The 22,446-nt window shown below is 42.8% G+C and overlaps 1 protein-coding gene across 11 annotated transcripts in view; it reads right to left on the bottom strand.

Annotated features, from left to right (window-relative positions):
- Positions 1-22,446, bottom strand: part of PRDM16 (PR/SET domain 16) — a 433,577-nt gene that overhangs the window by 187,687 nt on the left and 223,444 nt on the right. For all 11 annotated transcript variants that reach the window (XM_033156414.1, XM_033156415.1, XM_033156409.1 and 8 more), the window contains one exon: positions 2,278-2,328. In XM_033156414.1, the coding sequence (XP_033012305.1) occupies positions 2,278-2,328 (51 nt within the window). The remainder of the gene's footprint in view (positions 1-2,277; positions 2,329-22,446) is intronic.

Genomic DNA, 22,446 nt, shown 5'->3' with positions numbered 1-22,446 from the left:
AACACATCATGAGCGAGTCCAGGAAAACTGATAAGTGGCTTCTAAAACAAGGAGGATGGGATTCCATTTTTGGGGGTGATAAATGAGGTTATGATAATAAGGACTGTCCCCACATGGCTTGGGATAATAAGATCCCTCCGAGGTCCAGACAAATGGCCGATGAGTTATGAGATGAACAAGGTAAAAAGTTCAGCACTACTGCAAGGTCACAGGATGGTCAACAGGGGGCATTTCTTGTGGGACACCCCACCCCCCACCCCCATGCCCTCAAGTTTAGCTTCTAAAGGAAAAGATTATTTGCCTCATCTCATCCTGGAGAGAATTGGAATAGACTGTGTTGCGTATAGATATGTCTATGTATCTCTTTTCAAACTGCCTCTGGAGCCAGCCAGATCTAGAGTTTCACAATGTTTGGCAGAAGCTGCCCGGGTGTTTCGTTTTAACTTTCAGAGCTCAGAAAGTGTCATTAACAAGACAGCCATACAAAGGGGTGGGGGGGGAGTTGCTCTAGTTTTTCAATCTGAAACAGCAATGGTTTCTTAAAAGGAAGTCTCTGGAGGCATGCTACCGAAAATATGGACTTTCATAAAAAAGAAAATAAGCCAAAATGAAGCACACAAAGAACACCTTTAGGCAAACACATGTTGCCATTGCATAGACAGGTGGTGCAATGAAGCTTAGTTAGTTGTTCCACTAAAAATGCAAACTGGAGAGACTTTGGCTGGGATAAGTGTAACGATTCAAGCTAAATCAATCAATAGGCAATGGCAAGCAGGGCTGCTATGAGATCCCATATAACCCTGCTAGCATCGTCAGATTAGAATATATTTTGGGCACATTCATACACATTTAAAAAGTCATGGCTTCCCCCAAAGAGTCCTGGGAGTTGTAGTCTGTTAAGTATTGAATTGATGCTTTTGAATTATGGTGCTGGAGAAGACTCTTGAGAGTTCCATGGACTGCAAAAAGATCAAACCCATCCATTCTTAAGGAAATCAGCCCTAAATGCTCACTGGAAGGACAGATCCTGAAGTTGAGACTCCAGTACTTTGGCTACCTCATGAGAAGAGACGACTCCCTGGAAAAGACCCTGATGTTGGAAAAATGGAGGGCACAAGGAGAAGGGGACGACAGAGGACAAGATGGTTGGACCGTGTTCTCGAAGCTACCAACATGAGTCTGACAAAACTGTGGGAGGCAGTGGAAGGTAGGAGTGCCTGGCGTGCTCTGGTCCATGGGGTCACAAAGAGTCGGACACGACTAAACAACAACAAGTATTGTAGTGCTGTAAATGTATGGTGTGAATGTGGCCGTGGTGTGACCTCTAAAATGCATGTCCAATTAAAAAAAAAATAGTACTATGTGCTAGAAAGACAGCAAGAATCAGGATTCTCTTTCACCAAAATCTGCTAGGCGTGATGCCTGACTCATCAGAATCTGCCAGATCACCCAAAGCCGCAATATTTCCACCACTGGTTCAGTAGCACATTCCAGGTTCTGCCCATGAATCATCAACATCTGCAAAGCTCCACACATGATACAGCAGAATCTGCCAGGCCCTGCCCATGGCTTGACAATCTAGCCTATGAGGAAGTGCCCTGGCCCCAACTCACTCAATTTGAAAAGCAACCACACTGAAAATGCAGACTCACTGCTACAGGGACATTTGTCAAGAGGGGTGTTCTGGACTGGAGCTCTGCATCCAGACTTCCATCCTCCTGGCTTATTGCAGTGACAGTGGCAACAGCAAAGTAGCCTTTGCAAAGGGCTGCACAGCTGATTTTGAGTTGTTTGGGCCTTGGGAGGAGAAGGTTTTCACTGATACCAGGTCATGGATATTGCCCCATACAGCCCCCCCCCCCAGCATGTATAGCTAACCACATGGTTTCTGAGATTTCCGAGAGACGAAAATTTTAGGCAATGCATTCGCCACCACAGCATGGACTCAAAACCTATTTATAACAAACAATTTTATTTCCAGTGCCACAGAGGATTTCTGAACTTTTGTCCAGCTTGGCCCAGAACTGAAGCCTACATCCTACCTGCAAATCTGTCTTTCACAAACAACACACAAACAGAACCACCCACACAATAAAAAGGGCATTCCTGTTCTAATAGGCAAACGGCACACTCAACAAATTTAGGTGGATATTCAGGAGACATATATCACACCCCCTTCCTCGCCCCTGGAACAAGGAAACAGTCTAGGTCCCGTCATAACCAAATACAGAACTTGCACAACTTGGACAAGATCAAGAGGCGTTTTTTCTCTCCTACCTTTTTAATGCAGCCAGCTTGCAAAGCTGTCTCAGGATCCGTAAGCATTTGCTGAAAGCAAAACAAAAACAAAGGTCACTTGGCAGATCTGGGGAGCAGTGAGACAATGCAAATCACATTCAAATAATAGGAGTAAAAGTATGGTTTTAGACTGGAAAACAAGCATACAGTGAATGGGTGTGATACTAGGCACTAGGAATGGGTGAATCTGTCAGTTTGGGTATCTCGTTTTTCCTAACTTAAGTTCTGTTCTCCACATTTCCACATCAATGTGTTTGCAATTTCATTTTGCAGAAAGTCCTCATAAAAGTTCACCAGGGAAGTTCTCTTTCACACTTCCTTCGTGTGAAATTTTGCCTGGCGTAAATGGGTTGTGTTTTTTTTTTTTGGTTTTTTGGGCAAAACCATTTCTCCTAATACACAACACTGTTTTGTATATTATCTTCATTAATATAGGCATTCATTTGCACGCTTTACCACAACATATATCCAGTTACAGGTGGGTAGCCGTGTTGGCCTGCCATAGTCGAAACAAAATCAAAAATTCTTTTGTTTGTTCTTGGTTTGTTTCGTGGTATCTGAAGAAGTGTGCATGCACATGAAAGCTCATACCAAGAACAAACTCAGTTGGTCTCCAAGGTGCTACTGGAAAGAATTTTTGATTTTGTCACAACATATATGTATGTTTCTGCACACGTTGCTTGGCTGGAAAACTGCATTACAAAATTCAGAGAAGTCCCAAGTTCAAAGGATGGCTGTGTTTCAATGGTGAACATGGATGGGTGAAGTCAGTCCAGAGTCTCATGGTTCTTCATTGAAAAGCAGCCACCTACAGTTTGGTGACATGGGGAAATCTGTAAAGAGCAACAGTTCCACACCCCCCCTCACTGGCACATCCTGAACCCATGCAGTTAGGGGCAGATTTGATTGTCCCAACTGGAGAAAAGAAACGGGCAACAGCCATTTGAGGCAAAACCTGTTCCTTGCCAACAAATTGTGGTGCCATTTAAACTCACTTCACTGGGGAGGGTGAACTTGGAATAATGTGTCCATTCTAGTTGCTTTGCCTCTAAAAGGGATATTGAAGAGCTGGAAAAAAGGTTCAGAAAAGGATAGCCAAAATGATCAAGAGGTTGGAGCAACTCCCTTATGAAGAAAGGTCACAACATTGGGGTTTTGCTGGTTTGTTTGTTTTTTTAGTGTAGGGAAAGGTGAGTAAGAGAAGGCCTGATGGAGGTGGACAAAATTATACATGGTGCTGTGATTGTTTACCTCTCCTTCTCCCTACACTAGAACTCAGGACATTCTGTGAAGCTGAATGCCTAAAGATTCATGGCAGACAAAAGAAAATGCTTCTTCACGCAGCAGCACATAGCTAAGCTATGCAATTCCCTGTCACGAGAAGTAGTGGTGCGTGCCAACTTGGCTGGCTTTGAAGGAGAATTAGACAAATTCGTTGAGGCTATCAATGGCTGCCAACTATGATGGCTGAGTTCTACCTCCACTGTTGGAGGAATCATGCCTCTGAATACCAGTTTCAGGGAATCACAGGTAGGGAGAGTGCTGCTGTCCTCAGACCCTACTTACAGACTTCCCATCAGCCACTGGCTGGGCAATGTGAGAACCTGAGAAGAACATAAGAGTCCTTCTGGATCAGACACAATTAGTTGAGTATCCTGTTCTCACAGTGGCCAAGCAGATGTTTGTGGGAAACCCAAAAAGTATGTTAGTTTAGATGGCCCACTGGCCTGATCCAGCAGAACTAAGTTCTCCTCAGAACAAACCCATGTAAATTAATGAACCCAAGTCTATTAACTCAAATGGGTCTACTCTGAATTGGACTAGCAATGGCTACAACCCTTTCATGCTTCTACAGGGCCCTTCAGATATCTATTCACTTACTCTCTTGCACATAAATGTCTGCCATTTATTTCCATGGGGCCGATAAAGGTATTCAATCAACGGAAAAGTTGTGGTGGAGCAAATCTACTCCCTACACCTAATCATGGGTGGTCCAGCCTCCACCAACATGGATCCCTTTGCCCCTCCCATCCTATAGATCATTGCCATATACAGGTCCCAGGTGTAGACATTCCCCTGGTTTCTTAATATTAACAGTAATCACTCATTATCATCGTCAGGAGTTCAGACCTAAATATATTCGCTGTATTTTTCTTTCTTTCTGTTCCTTCCCTAATAACCCTCAATATTCTCTTTCCTTTTGGACACATTTGCACAGCTGTTTTCTGGGAAGCTCCTGCAATGGTTCCAAGATGTCTTTCTGGAGTCGTAGTAGCTAATTTGGAACTCGCAGACTACTCCAGCTATTTCTTCTTCTTCTTCTTCTTCTTCTTCTTCTTCTTCTTCTTCTTCTTTCTTCTTCTTCTTCTCTCTCTCTCTCTCTCTCTCTCTCTCTCTCTCTTTCTCTCTCCCCCACCCCCGTTTTCCAGGGTGGAACTTTGAGCTACAGAAGTCCTACACGTTCTGCCCAATAAATGTGCCAGCTGAGTGGGTCTGGCTCCATCTGTGTGTTTGCATGACCCGGCCTGGGTAAGGCCGCCCAATTTCCTAAGTTCAAATATGTTGGCAGGGCTTTTCCCCGAGCTCAGCTGTGACAACAAAGTGTCAGATTTTAAATATGAAGGGTTTTCTAACCCCTCCGATGTTTTACGTTTCTTTTAATAGACACCAAAAATTGTGGTTTTGGAAAGCTGCGAAAAGCAAACAGGAGCGAAAGGTGAGCGCCGGAGGAACAAAGCAAAGTTTGTCGGGAGAAAATCAGCACTCCATGCTGCATGCTAAATAGTTTTGCATGCCCCAGTGCGAGCAGATGGGGCTGGTTCGATGGAGCAGAACAGAGCTGGGGTTTTAAAGGGAAAGGACAGCCCTTCTGGGCCAGGCCAGCAGCCCACGCTCAGCTTGCCGGCCCAATCAGGATATACACAAATTTAGGGAGGGTGTGAAATTTCTCCATTACAGTCTAAAGGAGGATTTAGCTACCTAGCGCAATATACACTAAGATAACAAAGCCGATTTTGATCCTGATTGAGTCTCTCTTTGGAGTTCCCACCAGGCTGAAGGGGCAAGCAACCATATTGTCTGAGAACCAGGAATGTACGAAACTGCCAATATCAGTTTCTCACCCGCTCCCCCAATCTTAATTCAGTTCTCCACTTTTCTGCATACATTTGCATTACAGAAAAAACTCCTCCTGAAAATTCATTAGCATTTTACTTCCTAATAGGCACAAGTTTGCAAGCAAATTTCCCCAATACAATGCATTTTTGGTGCGTTATTTTTTGCAATCAAATGCATTTTCATACACACTTCCCCGCTGATATATCCAGTTACTTGGTTAGATAAATGCCCCATGACATTTTGAAGGATGGCTGTGTTTCAGCTTGAAAATCATTTCAGGTAGTACTAATTAGGTAGTTTTGCATTAAAATGTGAACCACCGGACTGAATTTCAGAGAGAGAGAGAGAGAGAGAGAGAGAGAGAGAGAGAGAGAGAGAGAGAGAGAGACTATTTCTGTCTCCATGCCATGTGTCATTTTATATGTTCCAATCATGTCACCTATTACTCCCCTTTTCTCTAAACTTAGAAGCTCCAAACTCTGCAACATTTCCTTATAGAGAGACCAAGACCACAATGGAACTGCCAAGGAAGAACTGAAGAGAAAGTGTCCAAGAGGTGTCAAATATTTGAATTTGAAAAATTCTGAACGGTATTCAACACAGTCCTACATAGAATGCACCCATTGGTGTTAGTGGACATGGCTAACTTAGGTTCTTTAATTTAAATGTGTTTCCTCTGAGCAGGACTGAGCAGAATGCTACCCTCTATCCCAGCATCAACAATTACAGCAAAAATCAACTCCTTGTTCCTGGATGAATAGAAAGAGAAATTAAATTTTCCAAAGGAGTTTGAACACACACACACATGCACTCTATCATACAAGCATAACAACATTTTCAGCAGCCACTGCTGAAGGACAGCTTTGCATTAGCAGCTGCTCTAGGGTTGGCAGCGGCGGGGAAGGAATCCTGTCCCTAGATTTTCCTTCCTGGAGTTGGGAGATGAGAGAGGTTTTGTTGCTGGCGCACTGGGGTTTGTGCAACTCCTCCCCACTTTCTACAACCAAACATGTCAGGAGACGCCATGTGAATCTTTTTCAAAAACAGTTTACAAGCTGGCATGCGCCATCTGCGCTTAGCCCTAATTTGATTACATTCCCCGGACGGATCACAATGAGCTTATGTAAATAGTAATATTATCCATTCATCCCATGTGCTTGGATAAGTGGTTATCCCGTGTGTGTGTGTGTGTGTGTGAAATTAAAGCACACAGGCATGCAAAATGGATGGATATATTGGATGTATAGTCACTGAATCTATTTGGCCAAATCGCTGTTCTGGTGTGCTCAAGATTGCATATGGCATCCGGTGTTTTTCTTTCCCTTTCCAATACCTTAGGTTGAGGCTAGAATCAATAGATTTAAGCCTGAAGACAGATAATGGGTTACACCAAGTGCTAGACCTACTCAGAGTAGAAGAAGAGTTTGGATTTGATATCCTGCTTTATCACTACCCGAAGGAGTCTCAAAGCGGCTAACATACTCCTTTTCCTTCCTCCCCCACAACAAACACTCTGTGAGGTGAGTGGGGCTGAGAGACTTCAAAGAAGTGTGACTAGCCCAAGGTCACCCAGCAGCTGCATGTGGAGGAGCGGAGACGCGAACCCAGTTCACCAGATTACGAGTCTACCGCTCTTAACCACTACACCACACTGGCTTCAGTAGAGCTACTGAAGTCAACAAACATGACAAACCCAGGTCTGTTGGTTTCAATGGGCATACTCTGAGTAGAATTTAGCTGTCTCTAGAGATGTGCTGAGTGCCAACTCTGAGGAGTCACAACCCTTTTCGCATGCCTGGAACTGCTGGGAATTACCAGGGCTGCAACCAGGAATCCTTGGTTCTGTGTGCAATTGCCCTGTGGGGTGAGCCACCAGATCACGCTGAAGCATATTAGGAGTAGGAGAAATTTGATTCAGTTCACACCCGAGGACAAACCTATCTTATTTGCGTTTTCTGAAAAAAAGGAGTAAAATAATGCACAACTTTCCTTTGAAATTCACGCATCTTTGAATTTTGCAATGCAGTTCTCCAGTCAAGCAATGCATGCAAAGAGGCATATACTTGGGCAAAGTGTTCATAAAATGCATATATTTATGAAAATAACATACAGACATGTATTGTTTTATGGAAAAGCACATTGCAAAAATGTGTACATTGGGCAAAATGGAATAGGAAAAAGTGCACTGAAATGCTGATACATTTTCACGAAGATTAAAAAATAATAATAATCACATACTGATATGGAAATGTAGTGAACTGAAGATAACACTTGGGAAAAGGCCAAGTAGATAGAAACTGGACATGAATTGACAAATTCACCCATAACTCCCCCTCTCACACACACCCAGTTAGGAACCACAGAGAAGTCAAGGATGGGGTAGCTGTGGGTTGTAGTCAACTAACTTTTACTCAGAGTAGATCCATTGAAATTAATGGACTTGGGGTTGATGGGAGATGGAGTCCAACAACATCCCTGAGCTATATGGCTTTGCACAAAGCTCAATTCATGCCTGAATTCAGGAGGTGTCAGGAGCTGTCATGGACCAAAAATCCTTTGCTTTGCATACTGTTGTCTCATGCTGCACAGATGTATTGAACTATAACTCTCACCAACCCCAGCCACCACAGAGATATCAAATATGGGGAAGCTGTGCCCCCACTCCATATATTGTTGGACCAGAACACCTATCACCCTTGGCCATTGGCCATGGTGGCTGGGGTTAATGTTAAATGGAGTCCAGCAGCATCTAGTTGGTTAAGATTGCCCTAAGCTGTGAGCTCTACTCCTTAGCTCCTGTCAGGACTGAGCTACAGGACGCTTCCTGTGCCTGTCAGTCAAAGATGAGGGACAAAGCTAGGAGTTAGAATTGATGCAGCTCTGGTTCTACCAGTAGGCATAATGAGGCAGTCCCCTCAAGCAAGTGATTTTGGATATCACGAATGGACAGCAAAAAAGGAGGTTGATTTATATTACTTCCAAGGTGAGGCACTTGTGCAAATTTCTGCCTCAGATGCCAAGACTCCAGCCATCATGGCTGTCGGGTTTAGCGCTTCTCCCACACAAGACACGGAACGTCGGCAATTTAAGTAGCTGAGGTTTATTTCTCAGTAACAGACTTACAGCAGTCCAAGCTTCCACAATTCATCCTTCACCATCAGAGTCAGTTGACTCGACTGGCTTCTGACCCCTCCCAAGGCCAGATATACACCACGCCCCCCCATAGCTGTCAACTTTTCCCTTTTTGAAAGGGAAATTCCCTTATTCTGAATAGGATTCCTCGCAAGAAAAGGGAAAAGTTGACAGCTATGCGCCCCCAGCCTCCTGCTGGCCTGCCTCTGCTCTAATTGCTTGCTCCACCTCCTACTTCTTGGAGACTCAGGTGCAGCCAGTTCCTCTTCCTTTGGAGATTCCTCTCTGCTGGGCGTGTCCCTGACAATGGCCGATGGGGTCTTGGTCCCCACTGGTCCAGAAATATATGTGTGATCTCTCTGTGCTGGCTGGGGTTGATGAGAGTTGCAGTCTAATACATCTGTATGGCACCAGGTTGGCAAAGGATGAGTCAATAAGTCAAGGGACTTACTCCTCTCTAAATAAAAAATCCTGTATTGGTCCTTGGAATGCATAGATAGATACATACCCTCCCCCCACTCTTTATGAAAGAAAGGGGGGGAAGGAAGGATGGATGGAAGGAAGGAAGGAAGGAAGGAAGGAAGGAAGGAAGGAAGGAAGGGGTAGAACCCATCCATAAGCTCACATTAAGATGCAATAACCACCAGTGCACCCATTTTTAATTTAAACACATGAACCCAAATGTCCAGATAGGTATCCACATGAAATTGACATGCATAAGAAGCATGTTCAAATCCTGCAAGGACGATTAGGTCCTCAGACCACCACACAATGGACAGCGGGTGTTTATCCTTCTAGGCTTATGGTCTTGGGGTGACCATAAGGGCTTGCCAAATCTGCTCAAGTTGTCCTGGAATGGTTAAACAGTTTTATACTCCAAGGAGCCAAGGGTGATATACACCCACCACAAAAGAAAACCACCACACATTATATATCCCCACAAGACCCCCAATAGACAGCTATCAGGCAGCTGCCACAAGATCACTTGGCAAGCTTCATGGCTTGTGTGCATATGGTCTCAGTACTTTGCACTATGCCAACTCTCAAAGACCCGGCAAGGGCCTTTGATGGACTGAAGATGAGGCGTTTGATCAGGATGTGTTTGATGTTATTTCAATATGAAACAGAGAGGGTGTTGGTGGGGAGCTGGCTTAATATTTAACCTCAGATCAGATGCTTTTCTGCACCAGCATTCACCTCCAAGCTGAGTGTCTGTTGTCTCCCCAGTATGCAGAGTTGCACTCTTCACCCTAATCCCTCCAGACGGTCCTCAAACACAGCCATGATTAATCGTTTTGTCACTCTGGGCTATGGCACCAGGCAGATACTGTGGAGAGAGGCCACACCCAAGAGCCCAGCTGTGATAACTCCCAGGTGTGGGAAAGTTCATATACAATGATGATAACGTGGTTAAAATGAATTAATGTTGGGGCGAGTAGACACCTGACTCCATAGCACCTGACTCCACGGAACCAGTCTTGATCAATGACCAATATTAAATCAGTAATTATCACCCTTCATCTGTTTATTAGATTTCCTACCCAATCTTCAATGTGAGATTCCAGGGCAGGTTGCAACAACTTATATATATATATAAAATTAAAATCAGTTAAAACAATTACAATCAAGAGCATAGGGTGAGTCCCTAGATAGACAGATAGATAGATAGAGAATCATTTTGGTCATTTATATACAATTTCATACTTTAAAGAAACCTCTGATATCCTAACAATATCACAAATGAAGTAAAATAAATAAAAATAAAAATATACATTTCAGAGCAGCACAGGGCAATTAGGTAAGATGTTCTCTTAAACTCAGACAGTATTTAATGGGGAAAGGGTCAAAGACATGCAAATAACATGCATATCCCATTAGACAACTGTATTTACAAGGTTGTTCCATAAGGAATGGGCAACACCAGCGAAATGCAACTAAAAGGGGAAAAGTTGAAAGTTCAAAAGTTTTGTGTAGCTTCACAACCAGGTTCACCTTTACTATTGAAGCATTAGATTTGCTCTTTCTCTCTATGAACGGCACATATTAAAAGTGATTATCAACTTTGTTGAGAGATGAAACCAAGATGAAACTGAAACATATATCAAAACTCCTGGCTTAATCTCTCTCTCTCTCACACACACACACAGCAAGAAGTTATAACCTCCCCCACCCCTCGGCTTTGGTGTGATCATATCCCACGACAAGTATCAGGAAGTTAAACACACCATCTAATGGGGATCATTTGTAAGAAGTTCAGTATGCAGAGGACTTAAGACTTTTGGCCAAGACAAACAGAAGACAAGGTAGAGATTGCAGAATGGCACCTTTCCCTTTGCCAAGTAATTGGAGGCTGGTGATAGGAGGATGTTAAGTACAATCCCACAGTCTTCAGGGCCTATTTGGTTTTTATATGGCGTCCTTATCAGGCTTTAAAAGTCCAGTGTTTGTGAGCTGATGAAATGTACTTCAAGCTTTGGCAAAGGTTTTCTCCCCTCAAGGAGAAAAGGGGGAAATAAATACTGTAAGCTCATTACATGTGTTTCTGTGTGTAGAAGAAATAGAAATCTAATTATGAGCATAGCTGTCAACTTTTCCCTTTTCTTGCGAGGAATCCTATTCGGAATAAGCTATGGTTATGAGGTGTATTTTTTCCCTTTCGTGTAGCATGAGGTGTACTTTTCCCCCCTTTCATGTAGCAATCTCTCTCTTCTGGGACATTTCATTTCTTTATTATGTCAGACCCTACAAGTGTCCCTATTTTCCAGGGACAGTCCTGGTTTTACAGAAGCTGCCTCAGTTTCTGTTTTGATCAAGGAAAGTCCCACTTTTCCTTAGGACATCCCTATTTTCATCAGATAGTCTGTTGGAGGGTATGGAGTTATGCGACCCCCGAGCCGTCTGAAAGCAGACCTGTATAGGGAAGTTTTTAAATGATTGATGTTTTATTATGTTTTTATATATATGCTGAAGTGGCTGGGGCAACCCAGTCAAATGGATGTGGCATAAATAGAATAATAATACAGTCGTACCTTGGAAGTCAACGGAATCCGTTCCGGAAGTCCGTTTGACTTCCAAAACGTTCGAAAACCAAAGCGAGGCTTCTAATTGGCTGCAGGAAGCTCCTGCAGCCAATTGGAAGCCGCGGAAGCCCCGTCAGACATTCAGCTTCCAAAAATAGTTCGCGAACTGGAACACTCACTTCTGGGTTTGCGGCCTTCAGGAGCCAGAACGTTTGAGAACGAAGCTGTTTGAAAACCAAGGTACAACTGTAATAATAATAATAATAATACCGTATTGCCCTGAATATAAGCCACACCCACAAATAAGCCGCACCTTTAAAATTCGGGGGGTGGGGGGAGAGAATACCCGAATATAAGCTGCTTCCTTAAAAATTCCGCAGGCACTCACAACCATAAATGGCAAATGTAGAAGAAAATCCTACAGCGATAATGTAAAAGCCAATTTTTGTAAGGTCTCAAATTTAAGCTGCACTTTAACTTTTCACGGTCGGAATTTGGAAAAAAGTGTGGCTTATATTCAGGTCAATACGGTGGTAATAATAATAATAATAATAATAATAATAATAATAATAATAATAATAATAGAATAAGATGTCCCTAATTTCATCGAAGAAATGTCAGATTGCTATCACCAAATTGGATTCAAATTGGGCTCAGTGACAGCAGCGGCTCAGCTTTGCCTTGACTCATGAAGTATCACATTTCAGAATGCCAATATCTCTGTAGACTTATTCACGACATTCCCATATTTTTAAACTCACGCACATCCCCCCCCCAGTCAAAACAAATATAACACAGTTGTACTGTACTATCTTCAGGAGAAACTAACATTATTATTTTTTGTTCTTTGGAGGGGGTTCCTCTTTAATATGGGTTTGTTTTTTTTCAAAGCCTCACGTCAATAACACAAAGTGGGCACAGTAAATCATGGGTAGGTTTTGCCTGTACGCATATGATCCATCTCTTCATTTCATGCAATCCTTTTTCGTTACAGAACTGACCTCGGTATCGACAAAGTGATAAAAGGGAATGAATTTGTCCGGTGCTTTGGTTATTGATAAGCTGTTTGTTAAGATGATCTGTAATAATCATAAGTAAATAAGGGCTGCCCATATATCTTCTGTAATAGTAATGCACGGGGAGCAAGGGAGACAGCGGTAATTGGCGGATCCAGGTTAGATACATCTTGCTAAAAGGTAGCGTTCAGCTTTCATTCTTCACTCACAAGGAGTATTGAATGGGAAAGAGGGGCTTCACTGCCCTGAAGTTAATAATAATAATAATAATAATAATAATAATAATAATAATAATAATATATTTGTACCCTGCCCATCTAGCTGTGTTGGGTAGTTATTTCTTCAAATGGGCCATGTACACTTCACTCTCAAAACTGGGGGGGGCGGTTCCAAAGGGACCTTGAAAATGCTTCCCTGGCACTGTGGGCCCAATTTGTATTGTGTGGCTGGAATAACAATTCAACTGACCCATTTAGCTTGTTTATTTCTTTAGGACACTGGTAGCCCTGAAAGGCTCTCCATGAGTCTTACAAAAGATGTCAGAATTTTATGAGGAGCTGGGGTGGCAAGTGAAATTTCTGAAAGGGGAGGCGATGCTTTGATACTGAGTGGTCTTGCCTTTAATTCAACTCAAAGTGAAAGATGGGGGGGGGGGGAACGCAGCGCCCCATAAAGCCAGTTTTTGATAAAGCTAGTAACAAATTTACAGGGGAAGCCTCCCTAGCCAAAGGCCATTTTCTTGGTTTCTTCGTTGGCTAAACCTTCTCTCTTCTTAGGGAGTGTAGTAATGCTAGCACTTTACAGCCCAATCCTATGCAATTTTACTGAGACATTAGCCCTGCAGCGTTCAGTAACTCATAAGTAAAATGTGCGCAGGATTGCTATGTTACTTTGCTTTGTGCTAATGTTATGGAAAAGGTATTCTCCCGCCCGCCCCCAATCTCGCTACTTAAGTCAGCCACCTATGTGGTGGAAAGACACATGAAACAGCCGCCTTTTTAAACACTGCTAGAGTCCAGGGGGAAGCTGGTTATTTTTCCTACACTGTCTGGGAACATAACCCTTCCTGGTACCCTGACAGAAAGGATGGGATATGTCAGTTTGAGACCCACCAGCCACCGAGCCAAATGTCACTTTAACATGACAGGGTCTTAGTCAGTCTGCCTGTTAGACTGAGAAAAATGACCCCCATTAGCGCTATGGAAGAAAATAAAGTTGCATCCTGAAAGGTGAAGTAGGGGGGAAAAAACAAAAACCTACAAACGCCACACTGAATTGGAACAGGGTGACAGGTACTCAGCACCTGTCATGTTGAGACATCCCAGCAAGGTGAAAATGAAGATCTGTACCTGGTATATTTACGGAGAGTGTCTCTTACAGTTTCAAACACAGTGGTGGGGGGAAATGGCCAAACAGAACCAAAACCCCATTAAGTGGAATGGGGTTTGCTTCTGACTAAGGCTAAAATCCCATGCAAGGGGTGGGGAGGGTTTTCAATAAAGCAGAATTTCCTTAAGAACTTAAAAGCCCTGGTGGATCGAACCAAAGGTCTATGTAGACTTGAATTTTTGCTTCACAGTGGCCAACCAGATGCATATGGGAAACCCACAAGCATGATATGAATGCAGCAGCACACAGACCTAACTCATGTTTTCCAGCAAATAGAATTCAGAGACGTATTGCCTCTGATGCAGGAGTAACCAGTAATTATCTTATCATTCATGAATGCGTCTAATCCCGTCCTAAAGCTGTCCAGCGTGATAACCATCACTCTATCTTTTTTAATAATAATAATAATAATAATAATAATTTACTTACAACATAGTCCACAACAACTCATACATACATACATACATACCCACCACCATTGACAATTTATAATTATCAAAATTAAACTCCTATCCCATTACATAAAGAAAACAAACATAAAAATAAAATACTTCCTTTATCCTGTAAATGGCTTCCTTATTTACTTCTTGTGTACTGTTTCTTTTATAAGTGATTATTACAATTTTTCCCAGTTATGACGTAAAAAACCGCAAAGTCTCCTTAATCGAAACAAGTCCAGGTTTGGGGGCACTGTTTGGTAAAGTATTCTCTGCATTTCCCCCATTCTTTTTGAAATTCTTGTCTGGGTTGTCCCCTAATTATCTCTGTTAATCTGGCCAGTTCAGTATAATAATAATGATGATGATGATGATGATGATGATAATAATAATAATAATAATAATTTATCAGTATAATAATAATAATAATTTATCCTGCCATTCCTTTTTTGTTGGCACAAATTCTTTTTTTCCAAATTTCTGGCAATTAAGGTCATTGCCGCGCCTGTGGCACAAAGGAATATTTTCCGATCTTCTTTTGCTATACCTGTGTCTGTTATTCCTAATAGGAAAGCTTTTATATTTTTCACAAAGTTATATTTGAACTTTTTTTTAAGTTCACCATATACTATATCGCAGAAGCTTTTGATTTTTTCACAAGTCCACCAGATATGTATACGTGTCCCTTCTGCTTTACCGCACCTCCAACACAGGTTTGCTTTCGTTTTATACATTTTAGCTATTTTGGCAGGTGTTACGTACCATCTATAAAACATCGCTCTGCCTTGAGGGAGCATATAGTGCGATGTACATTTCGCACCATATTATACCACTCTAAGAAGTCATGGCTTCCCCCAAAGAATTCTGGGAGCTTTAGCTTGTTTAAAAATCTTTGTCTTGGAGAGCTACGATTTCTAGACTTCCACTGAAAGCTCCATTGAATCGTAGCTCCATGGTGGGAATAAGGGTCTCCTAACAAGTCCCAGAACTCTTAACAAACTCAGTTGGGAAACCATGAGACTCTTACTGTCAGAGCTGTGGGTTTCAAGACCCAAGGGCAGGCACCCCCAACCTTCGGCCCTCCAGACGTTTTGGACTACAATTCCCATCATCCCTGACCACTGGTCCTGTTAGCTAGGGATCATGGGAATTGTAGGCCAAAACATCTGGAGGGCCGCAGGTTTGGGATACCTCCCCAGGGGGCTGCACTAGATGACCGCCATGGTCCCTTCCAACTCTATGATTCTGTGGTACCCAGGACTCTATAGGGGGAAAGAATGACTGTTTATAGTGGCATGATACTGTTTTAAATATGTAGTACAGCTTGGGCCTATGGTTTAACTAGGTGCATAATGGTATCTGTTTTTAATCTTCCCACATTCAGCTTCACTGGACGACTTTCAGGTTTTAGTATTATGAGAGGAGGAGAGAATACTTCTTTTCTGAATGAATTTGCGGAGAACTAGGCTGCTGAATGCTTAATGTTGCAGCCTTAATCCCATGGAAAACTCAAATTATTAAGAGGTACGTGAAAATATATGCAGCATTCTTGCATAAGCTAATGTTCAGTGCCATTTTTTTTTTCTACAGGCAAATTGTGGTATTGTTTTGCCACAACATCGTAAAGACTTCTGCTGCTCGAAAACAGGATATATATATATAAACACATGTTAACTTGGGAGAGAATGACTGCTGGCAGTAATCGTTTTGAACAGGGGAAAGAAACAATAGAGGGAATTAAACAGAGCCCCATTTCTTCCTTTCTTCTGAACTAATAGTGGGCCATTGATATTCACTCCAGAGAAAGGTTAACACAGCAATTCTGTGGATTAACTTTCGTCATAAGCATATAATCGCTTTCCTATTTTTAAGAAAGTGCACAATGTTGTTTTATCTGAACAGATGGGGGTACCAGGTGAGTTCACTTTTAAGAGCTGTTGAAACAATCTCGGGCACAATTTGATAATATTATGCTTGGAATGATAATATTATGTTTGGAAAGACCCAATATTTTATTTCATCCGCCAGACGACGGAGAGTGGGTGGTAATTTCGTCGCTTTTTCTTGAGACAGGAATTCCGGGAGACCAGTTCTGTGAGGGATGACAATGCCTTCCATGGGTGGGAATTAATGTGTTCTGGGGCCATTAAAATGTTACATGCAATCTGTGCTCATTGTGGAATACCCGTCTCCATAACTCTCTGTTTTGTTAAGACATTGCAGTTCAAAATAAGAGCTTTTCCACCTTTGCCTTTTGCCCCACACATTCCATGCACAGGTCAAAGCTTTAAAGCTCTGCGTCCGAGCTCTCTCCTTTTTGTCCCAGAACTTTCCCCATGAAAACCCACTGTTTAAGGCTGAAGCACAACAAACGACAATTTGCATTTTCTGTGCATTGCCATTTGCTCCGATTCAGGAGTAAGGGGTACATTTTTTGCAGGGAAAGTTCCAGGGCAAAAAACCCCACAAACGTTTAGATGCAGAGCTTTAAAACATGGGCCATGTCTCAAAACTGCGGCAGAAAGGTTAAGTGTGACTAACCACTAAGAGACTCTAGGACACGGGTTGTATCCAATGCTATCTTACTCAGAGTAAGATTGGAATTAATGGACATAACTACCTTAGATTCATAAATTTCTGTGGATCTAATCTGAAGTGCATACTTCTGTGTTTCACTGTGTGCGCATGCGCACAAGCACTCTGCGAGGAGTGTGCATGCGCAAGAAGCACTCAATCGCACTGTGTGCATGCACAGAAGGGCACCCCTGGGTACAATTTTTTGGGGGTGCGCGTGGACCCCCAGAACAAATTAAATTCATTTCCAGAGGGCCCCCTATACTAGCTGAAGCATGCTAACCAGGCTCTGTCCGCACATAGAGCACATTGCAGTAATCCAGCCTTGAGGTTGTCAGTTATGGACTACTGTGGTCAAGGTGTCCTTGGCCGGGTGTTGATGCAACAGCCCAAAGATGGTGAAAGATCATAGGACCGGAAGGGAAGACCGATTAATGTAGTAATCAGCATGCCCATGTTTCAGTCTCCCTTTCCCCCCTTCACTTTTCCTTGAAGAATGTCTCTGTTCAGAGAGTGAGCTTCAGCACATGATGCCACATTCTTTTAACCCGCTTTCCCTGCTGAGCTAAGTGAGGCATAATGAAGATCCGCTGACCCTGACCGAGCCAAAGTCGCAAAATAAAAACAAGACGCCGTTTGCCCTATGCTAAGAACCGCATAGAAGATTTTGAACATTTACTAATACGCATTGTGCTAATTCCACCATCAATCTGCATCTCTGCTTATGAGATGCAGGTTCCTGAAGTTTGATGTTCTTGTGGTGGTTATTTTAATATGCCATAGGTCAGTTTTACACATTGGTTGGTTTGCCTTCCCTAGTCTTGGTGTGCCCAACAGCTAGGGCACATTTTGGGGGGCAGCCCTGAATGCAGATTTAACATACAGTTACAGTAACTGCGATCCATGTTGGCATGATCATGTTCCACCTAGGGACCCGCAAGACTGCATAAAGGCACCGGTTGATGAATGAAGCTCACTACATGAGTGATCCTAGTCAGCCAGGGATTATTCTAGCACTCTGTTTTTAAAGTTATTTTGCAATTATCTCTGGAAAGTGACCAAAAAGGCTGCATGCACACCAACCTGTTTGTAGTGCAAAATGCAGTTGCTCCCATGCCCCAATCCAGAATTTTCCTAGTACTTGTCCTCAAGATACTGCTTTCAAGCTAGATTGATTGTAGATCTTGCTAACCACAAGGGATATGCCAATGGGCAGGTGTGGATACAGCCCCCTATTGCTGGGACTGCTTACATCTGTTTTCAAATGAACCCGCTGCCGGGTGATGCAGAATCCGTCTACAGTGTGCTTTTATTTTTGCAATGAAACCGGTTTCTGAAGAGCTGTGATGCCTGCATGGCTGGGGGTGGGACCAGATGACTTTTGGGGTTCCTTCAAGCTCTACAATTTTCTCTGATTCTAGGAAGCGTTTTCAGAGCAAAAAAAAGTAATACATCTAGACTGCGTATAACTATGGTAGAAAAAACCAAGTACTTAGCCTCCATTGCTTCTAGATTAAACTTCTTCAAAAAGAAGATGGTTAGATTTTGGCACATATTTCCATAAAATCTCTTCCCCCCCCCCATTTTAGGTTCAGCACTACTGAAAAGACTTGGAGAAGGTTTTCCTTTATATGGATTTGCTTTCCGCTGTTGCCGCCGGCAAAGATTTCGGCTGTGGGGCTGGGAGACTGCCAAATTCACAAGTACTTTATTATGCTTTGAGCTCTATATTAGCAAGAGTTTCCTTGGTGGTGCGTCCAAAGTTTTTGGCCATTCATAGAATTTGGCTGCCTTCAGATAAATGATTATTTATTTTGGATGCCTCAATCCAAAAAATGTACTTTAATAAACCCTCTTCAACAGCGTAAAGAAATTTCCTCTCTAGCGTCTGGCTGCATTATGAACATTTGTGGTGTCCATGAAATATTGGTCATAGTTTTAAGACATAAACAGAAGTGCCTTTTGGCAACGCCGCTCAGACAGAAAGAGAGATGCATCTCTTACCATCAATGTTCCTTTTGGCATAATAGAAGGAAGCAAAGTCAGAAAGGCACTGAAATAAATACTCAGCGTTGAATTTTCTGCAAAGCTGCATTCAAGGAACATAGCAGAACCACAGACATTTAGCTACTTTTCCAGGATTGTGAATAGCCTTAATCAAGGCGCTGAAAGATGGGCACCTCTGAATGAATGTGCAAACAAACCGGGAAGGCCTTGTAGCCCTTGATCAAGATTTTCAGCCATTGTACTGGAGGTTAACTTTCATCTGGAAAGAGTTGCGTTCAATAGGAAAACAACAACAGTTTGGTTGGATCTGAACACTGGCAAGTGTCCAAGTAGAAGATGTTCCACAGTGAACGTAAAATAATAAGGATTTAACGTGTGTCTTGCTAGAAGAGACCAACATCCTCATAATCCAGAACTTTTGTTTCCAACTGGCACCAACTAAGATCCCTTTGGAAGCCCAAGAACATAGAATGCTGTGTGCCCTACCAAAGAGCTACAGCCCTTGCCTTTATCCCAAAAAGCTTTCCCTCTAAGTTGGAAAAGTTTTCTAAGAGCACGTGGGCAGCTTTGAATCCAATACTATATTTGCTGCTTGTCTCCTGAATATTCGATCTCTGCGTTTGACATCCTAACATGGAGATGGGCAACCTGTTGCCAGAGATCTGCGCGTGACCTTCAGCCTAATATCAAGAGCTCTCTGCGAGTGAGCCATTTGGGAGAGAGAAGGAGGTGTCAGATGGAAAAGGGGTGTCAGAGAGAGAGAGAGAGAGAGAGAGAGAGAGAGAGAGAGAGAGAGAGAGAGAGAGAAGGGGTGACATAATGAGAGAAAAGGGGAGAAGGGATTGAAAGAGAGAAAGGGGGTGTCAAAAAGAGAAGGAGTGAGTGAGAAGGGGATGCCTTAACATTTTTCTGGCCCTGCTCACGGTTGGCTTCAGATATGCCCACCACCAGCATGCAGCTTCCAACATATTGTCCCAAGGAAATGCAGCCTTCAGCAGAGCAAGCCCTGTAGCTGCATCCAAATTCTCTCTGCAATTTTTTAAAACTCACAGATTTAAATAATGAAGAAACCAGTTTCCAGCTCATCCAAAGTAAAAAAAGGAAAGAAAAAAAGAATGTAATGGCAATTTGGACACAGAGCTGGAAGCAAAGGGCAGAACGAAGTGCTTGTAATAGAATCATATAATCTTATTGAAGTTGGAAGGGACCCTGAGAATCACCTAGTCCAACCCCCTGCGATGCAGGAATATGCAGCTATCCCTTACGGGGATTGAACCTGCAACCTTGGTGTTATTAGCAGCACGCTCTAACCAACTGAGCTATGCATGTGAGCCAAGCCTTTTGGCTTTGAATTTTGGAGGCATAGCAGCATAGTTTCCCCCTTGTAATAAGGCTGCTGGACTTACCCAAAGCTCTGCTACTGGTTTCACCCGCTGCTTTAGAAACACAACAACTTCAAGGTGGGCATGCTTAGACTCCCCAAGACCACCATTCCAAATTTAAGCCCAGGGGGACCTTCGAAAAATGACAATCTATTTATGTATAAATTTGGGTTCCGTTTTATATATATATATATATATATATATATACACACACATATATACACATACACCAAAGCGGCTCACAGCTACAGAGAGCAACGAAGTCTGTGCCAACCTGTGATGCTTTCACATAGGTCAACGCAACAGCAACTCTCCTTGCCAGTAGTTCCCAGAAGCTGCCAATTCTGTCCTCTGCACCTGCATTAGCTTCTTGCCCTCACCTTCAAAAGCCACCCATGACCTTGTTCCTGTTTAGCTCTCTCTCTGCTCATTTTCTGACACATCCCACTTTGCCTGCGACCTTCTTGCTCATCTACATCTCATCCGCCCTACAACAGTATGGATAATATGATATGCTGCTTGAGCTGAAAACTGCATTGGATCATTGGGGGAATGGGAAAGGCTGCGGATAACTAAGTTTCCTGCACATAGTCCAGGAGATGCAGACCAAGAACTGCCTTTGCCTTCTCTCTTCTATTGCTACGTAACTTGCTTCAGAACTGGGATGAAATGCTGCTACCATGTGCACCGCAGGGGAAAAAAATCCCAGAATTCATGAACACACACACACACACACAAACCTTTAGAATCACAATTTTTGTAACTGGAGTCCAGGGGATACTTTTAAAAATTCTTAAGGATGAACGAGAATGAAGTAGTAACTAGCTATGTACAGTGATTCTCCACTTCCTGCGCTCTGTTGCCAAATCCTTAACTATAAACTCGCCAGTTAATTGGGAATGTTGGAAGGGAAGAAAAATGCTCTGGAAGGTTACTTAAAAAAAAAAAAAAGCAAAGCATATGGCGTTTTGTGCTCCTCAGAGAAGATTCCTTGGAAATGACAGACGTGGCCAGCTTGGATCCCTAAATTCCACTGGGTTGTATGCTAGCCCTACTCAGCACAGACCCATTGAGATGAATGGGCATGGCTTACTCAGCTTCGATCACGTCAATGGATCCGGCTCAGAGTATTAACTCAGTTGGGTACAATCCTACCTGTCCGGATTACTACTTAACTAGCAAAAAGTTAACTAGCAAAAACCTCCAAAGCGTGCACATAAAACTATACAAACTATGCATAAGATACGGCTGATAAAATCAAACTTTAAAACAAGCTCATTCTGGCCAAGAGAATGAAAACCCCCCACTCTCATTTTTCTTTCAGCTCCAGCCTGCATATGCTTTCAATTCCACAGCCCTAAATCCATTTCCACTTGTGCGCCGGCTCGAGTGCGCCGAGTCCTGAATCTCTGGCAGACGCTACTCATGCGTGTTCAAGCATTTCTCCATAACCATGATCGCTGAGGTTCACTCCAAGTCTGAAAGGCAAGCGCAAAACAGATTTCCAGGCCCGCCTCCCCTCCGCCTATCCCCCTGGCTAAACCGCCAGCGTTTATTCAAGCAGGCAAATGTCATATTTATATCCCTATATACTTTATACTATCTTGTTCAATTATGAATGGACTGGATTGCTTCGTATATATTTCTATAATATTAAATCCTTTGCCCCTGTGCCATTTAATTGTCTTCCCTGACAGCCCTGGCATTTGTCATTGCCCCTGCTGTCCCTCTTAGCCCCAAAGATAAACCATCCAGAGGGTAATAAACGTCAGGCTATGATTATTGATGCCTTCATGGAAATTGATTATCTATTTGAGAGACACAGGCCCGTGATATACAGCTGCCCCTTTGAATTCACACCAGCTCCTTGGAAAGATAAAGAGGCTTTGATTAGATTTTTCTATTAATTCAGGGTCTTTTTTATTATTATTGTGATGTTATTTTACAAAAGGGACTCCAGCACCGTATGACCCATATCTTCGGAAATAATAAAATCGTCTCTGTTTCTGGTGCTGTGTGCATGCATATTGTTAAGCGTAAAGAGGTGTGCTGCTGTTTGACAATGTAACCGCCC

This window comes from Lacerta agilis, chromosome 8 (assembly GCF_009819535.1).
Source record: "Lacerta agilis isolate rLacAgi1 chromosome 8, rLacAgi1.pri, whole genome shotgun sequence".
Classification (NCBI taxonomy): domain Eukaryota; kingdom Metazoa; phylum Chordata; class Lepidosauria; order Squamata; family Lacertidae; genus Lacerta; species Lacerta agilis.
This window is presented reverse-complemented; position numbering and strand designations above follow the sequence as displayed.